This window comes from Pleuronectes platessa, chromosome 14 (assembly GCF_947347685.1).
Source record: "Pleuronectes platessa chromosome 14, fPlePla1.1, whole genome shotgun sequence".
NCBI classification, from domain to species: Eukaryota; Metazoa; Chordata; class Actinopteri; order Pleuronectiformes; family Pleuronectidae; genus Pleuronectes; species Pleuronectes platessa.
In genome coordinates, this window is record NC_070639.1 from 24,708,446 (window position 1) to 24,713,935 (window position 5,490).

The 5,490-nt window shown below is 51.4% G+C and overlaps 1 protein-coding gene across 1 annotated transcript; it reads left to right on the plus strand.

Annotated features, from left to right (window-relative positions):
- The first annotated feature begins 251 nt into the window (after window positions 1–251).
- LOC128456357 (ADP-ribosylation factor-like protein 4C) lies at window positions 252–1,785 on the plus strand. Its single transcript, XM_053440504.1, has one exon. The coding sequence runs from the start codon at window positions 847–849 to the stop codon at window positions 1,423–1,425; it is 579 nt and encodes a 192-aa protein (XP_053296479.1). The 5' UTR covers window positions 252–846; the 3' UTR covers window positions 1,426–1,785.
- The last annotated feature ends 3,705 nt before the right edge of the window (window positions 1,786–5,490 follow it).

Below are 5,490 nucleotides of genomic sequence, written 5' to 3' on the forward strand. Positions count from 1 at the left end.
AATGTGTGTAGTTTATTGTTTGTGTGTGTGTGTGTGTGTGTGTGTGTGTGTGTGTGTAGCTTATTGAATGAATTTGTGTAGTTTATTGTTTGTATGTGTGTGTGTGTGTGTGTGTGTGTGTGTGTGTGTTTGTGTGTGTGTGTGTGTGTGTGTGTGTGTATGTGTGTCTGCTCTGGTGGACGCTCGCTGTCTCATTGGCACATGTCCCGGCGGGGCGGGGTGGAGCAGAGCGGGGCTGCTCCTGTTGTTCAGCCTCAGTCACAGAGCAGCTGCAGCGGCCGAGAGGAGCGGAGACAACCGGGGAGAGGAGAGTAGAACCGGGGAGACAACCGGGGAGAGGAGAGTAGAACCGGGGAGAGAACCGGAGGATCTGTCGGTGGGATCACGGGGCGCAGGACCGAGGCTCCGCAGAGGACACGGGGAGCAGCTGCAGCTGAGGCCGGTGAAGGGCTGTGATCGTCGGGCTCGTTTCAGCGCTGACACCGTTAAACTGTGGAGCTCCGTCTCGACGGTGAACACGCGTGAGGAGAATAACAATGATCCTGACTGCGTCCTGCTGAGGGACACAGCGGGGACACCCACACCGGGGACATCCACACCGGGGACATCCACATCCACACCGGGGACAGACCGGGGACATCCACATTCACCTCAGGGCCAGAGACACAGAGGACATCCACATCCAAACCGGGGCCAGAGACACAGAGGACATCGCCCCGTGGCCAGGGACGCACCCGGCTGGACACATCCTGGGGCCCAGGCCCCCCCTGAGGAGTTCTACACCCTGAACACAGGATTTAATGAGCGACTGTCTCTTTCCCACAATCCTCCAGTGAGACGCTGACCATGGGCAACAGCTTCTCCAACATCTCGGCCTTCCAGTCCCTGCACATCGTGATGCTGGGGCTGGACTCAGCCGGGAAGACCACCGTCCTGTACCGACTCAAGTTCAACGAGTTCGTGAACACGGTCCCGACGATCGGCTTCAACACCGAGAAGATCAAGCTGAGCAACGGCACGGCCAAGGGCATCAGCTGCCACTTCTGGGACGTGGGGGGGCAGGAGAAGCTGAGGCCCCTGTGGAAGTCCTACAGCCGCTGCACCGACGGCATCATCTACGTGGTGGACTCCGTGGACGTGGACCGGCTGGAGGAGGCCAAGACGGAGCTGCACAAGGTCACCAAGTTCGCCGAGAACCAGGGGACGCCGCTGCTGGTCATCGCCAACAAGCAGGACCTGCCCAGGTCCCTGCCGGTGGCGGACATCGAGAAGCAGCTGGCCCTGCACGAGCTGGCCCCCGCCACCACCTACCACATCCAGCCGGCCTGCGCCATCATCGGCGAGGGGCTGCCCGAGGGCATGGACAAGCTGTACGAGATGATCCTGAAGAGGAGGAAATCCCTGAAGCAGAAGAAGAAGCGGTAGCGTGTGGATTGAAGCTGTGAACCTGCTGGAGCTAACACATGAGAACCTGAAGGACTCAACCTGGAGGTGAAGAGGAACAGCCGGCCTGTTCTCTGCTGCTGCCTCTTCTCCTCCAGTGGACCTGAAGCCGTGGACACACACGTTGGGTTTTGCACGTGGCGGCGGTCCCTGGGTTCTTCTGGGGTCGGGGGGGTCCTGCAGACGTTTGTCCTCCTGGACGTTGAAGGACACGTGTCTCCTCGTGCTGGACACACTGACACACTTTGCACTTTTCATTTCCTGACGGACACAGATCCAGGTTCATGTACACGGAAACAGAAGTGAAGTATTTTTTGAATATTAAAACAGTTAAAATCCACAGTTTGACTGATTGTTCTCTTCTTCGTGTGATGATGACGATGATGAAGGTCACACTATTCATCATGTTGGCGTGATGACGACCTCTGACCTGTGATCAAACAAACACACAGGTGTGGATCAGCCAGAGGTTAAAAGGTCACAGGTTTCCTCGGTCTCGGTCTCGGAGGAACACCGCAGCTCGTTTGTGAAATTTATGGATCTGCATTGCGGCGCTGGTTCTGCTTCTCGGGGTTTGACAGCGAGGAGCCAGCTGACGTCCTCAGGAGCAGCAGTTCTCCCTCTGTCCTCATTTCACACTCAAACCAGTTGTTCCCTGATCTCAGATCTGCAGCTTCAGTGAGATTCAGTTTGATCTGCTGCTGGAGGAGGTTTAGAATCTGACCTCAGGATCATTCAGAAGGAGTCAAACTGTTCAGTGACTCATCAGCTGAGTGTCACAACACAGTGAACAGGACTCAGTTTGATCCATAATTCATAAAACATGTTCATCTGTCAAAGTTCAGGTTGTTTTTAAACAAGTAAAAAGACAAACTGCAGAAATATTCATATTTCAGAAGCAGAAACAAACTTTGAGACATTTTCTTTGACAAAATAACTGAAAGTATTAATGAGCTGAACTCCATGCGTCTGATGTTTACAAACTATATAAAGTTAATAAATTATATCGTCAGAGATTAAAGGTTTAAAATGTTTTGATGATAAATTTATTTTCGTCTCATTGTTTCTTTTAAGTAAATTTAGAACCACGACGGTTTAATAGAAACGTCTGAACCACTGGATTCATTTCCAACGTGTTCATCTTCCTTCTGAAGGACGTTCCTCAGCTTCTCCTCTAGCGCCACCATCAGGTCAACGTGTGAACCTCCGACTCCGAGCAGACAAACATTTCAACTCAATATTTCATTGGAACCATCTTCTTTCTTTAGGCTTAAAATAAACATTAGCACTTTATGCGACAGCAGAAGAAGATGAAGATGAAGATGATGAAGATGAAGATGTTGCCTGGTAACAGCTGAAGGTGGAACCCTAAAAAAACTCTGTGGGATTAATGACACAAAAACAGGTCTAAAAAGAATCCATCCAATCAGAGTCCAGAGCTGCTGCTGCTCACGGTCACATGTTTCAGTGATTTGTTCCAGATTCACACAAACACATGAAGATCATCAACTGGAAAACATCTGTTTCAAATTAGTTTATTTCATTTTAACAGTTTAAACACAAACATGTGTCATTTTATATTTATTCTAACTGTAGCTTGTTAAAAATCTGTTTATTCAAAGACAATTTCCAACCTCAACACAAGTGGTTTGATTCTGTGTAACGCGTTAGAGACCCACTGTGGGGTTCCTCTCTCACAACACAAAGAACACACAAAGAACACACAAAGAACACACAACCCTTTCATCTCAGGACTCCCCGTCGCTATGGCAACAGCAAAGCAAACCCAGCCCGGCCTCCGTGTCTCTGTGTCTCTGTGTCTGTCTCTGTGTCTCTGTGTCCCTGTGTCCCCGTGTCTCTGTGTCTCTGTGTCCCTGTGTCTCTGTGTCTCTGTGTCTCTGTGTCCCTGTGTCTCTGTGTCTCTGTGTCTCTGTGTCCCTGTGTCTCTGTGTCTCTGTGCCTCTGTGTCCCTGTGTCTCTGTGTCCCCGTGTCTCTGTGTCTCTGTGTCCCTGTGTCTCTGTGTCTCTGTGCCTCTGTGTCCCCGTGTCTCTGTGTCTCTGTGTCTCTGTGCCTCTGTGTCTCTGTGTCCCTGTGTCTCTGTGTCTCTGTGTCTCCATGTCCCTGTGTCTCTGTGTCTCTGTGTCCCTGTGTCTCTGTGTCTCTGTGTCCCTGTGTCTCTGTGTCTCTGTGTCCCCGTGTCTCTGTGTCTCTGTGTCCCTGTGTCTCTGTGTCTCTGTGTCTCTGTGTCCCCGTGTCTCCGTGTCTCTGTGTCCCTGTGTCTCTGTGTCCCCGTGTCTCTGTGTCTCTGTGTCCCTGTGTCTCTGTGTCTCTGTGCCTCTGTGTCCCCGTGTCTCTGTGTCTCTGTGTCTCTGTGTCCCTGTGTCTCTGTGTCTCTGTGTCCCTGTGTCTCTGTGTCTCTGTGCCTCTGTGTCCCTGTGTCTCTGTGTCTCTGTGTCCCTGTGCCTCTGTGTCCCTGTGTCTCTGTGTCTCTGTGTCTCTGTGTCCCTGTGTCTCTGTGTCTCTGTGCCTCTGTGTCCCTGTGTCTCTGTGTCTCTGTGTCTCTGTGCCTCTGTGTCCCTGTGTCTCTGTGTCTCTGTGCCTCTGTGTCCCTGTGTCTCCATGTCCCCGTGTCTCTGTGTCTCTGTGTCTCTGTGTCTCTGTGTCTGTGTCCCTGTGTCCCTGTGTCTCTGTGTCTCCATGTCCCCGTGTCTCTGTGTCTCCCTGTGTCTCTGTGTCTCTGTGTCTCTGTGTCTCCCTGTCTCTGTGTCCCTGTGTCTCTGTGTCTCCATGTCCCCGTGTCTCTGTGTCTCCCTGTCTCTGTGTCTCTGAGTCTCCCTGTCTCTGTGTCTCCCTGTCTCTGTGTCTCTGTGTCTCTGTGCCTCTGTGTCTCCCTGTCTCTGTGTCTCCCTGTCTCTGTGTCTCTGTGTCTCTGTGCCTCTGTGTCTCCCTGTCTCTGTGTCTCTGTGTCTCCCTGTCTCTGTGTCTCCCTGTCTCTGTGTCTCTGTGTCTCTGTGCCTCTGTGTCTCCCTGTCTCTGTGTCTCCCTGTCTCTGTGTCTCTGTGTCTCTGTGCCTCTGTGTCTCCCTGTGTCCCTGTGTCTCTGTGTCTCCGTGTCCCTGTGTCTCTGTGTCCCTGTGTCTCTGTGTCTCTGTGTCCCCTGTGTCTTTGTGTCCCTGTGTCTTTGTGTCTCTGTGTCTCTCTGTCCCTGTGTCTCCGTGTCTCTGTGTCTCTGTGTCCCTGTGTCTTTGTGTCCCTGTGTCTCTCTGTGTCTTTGTGTCCCTGTGTCTCTGTGTCTCTGTGTCCCTGTGTCTCTGTGTCTCTGTGTCTCTGTGTCTCCATGTCCCCGTGTCCCTGTGTCCCTGTGTCTCCGTGTCTCCGTGTCTCTGTGTCTCCATGTCCCCATGTCCCCGTGTCCCTGTGTCTCTGTGTCTCTGTGTCTCCATGTCCCTGTGTCTCTGTGTCTCTGTGTCTCTGTCTCTCCCTGTCTCAGAGCCTCCGTGTCTCCTTGTCTCCGTGTCCTCGTGTCTCCCTGTCTCTGTGTCTCTGTGTCTCTGTCTCTCTCTGTCTCCGTGTCCTCGTGTCTCCCTGTCTCCGGCTCTTTACTTCATCAGATACAAAGAATCTCAGATGTTCCACATGTTGCTGTGAAGCTAAAGAATTTGATTGATTCAACATTTCAAACCTTCACATCAGATATTTAACAGATATGAGTAAAAAAAACGAGTTCAAGTTAGAAATGCTTCATAAATCCTTTTGTTTGACTTCATAGATTCAGTTCCTGATGGAAATGTTGTGTTTGACCAACTGAATATGAACTGAGATGCACATTTAATAATTTTGAACCTGTAAAAGGAAGTCGGCCTTAAACCCTGAGTTGTGTCTTTAAGGCTGAACAACAACCTGCACCAGGTCAGACGACACAACACAACTTGTTGTCTCGAGTCTTCGTGTTCAGACACGACTGAAGACAGGGACACACACAGACGACACAATCTGTCATCAGGAGAGCAGACAACTTGTGTACCGCCCTCACGCTGCGCTCTGATT

Excerpts from the sequence above, each read along its gene's own strand:
- LOC128456357 (XM_053440504.1), top strand. The coding sequence starts at position 847 with ATGGGCAACAGCTTCTCCAACATCTCGGCCTTCCAGTCCCTGCACATC.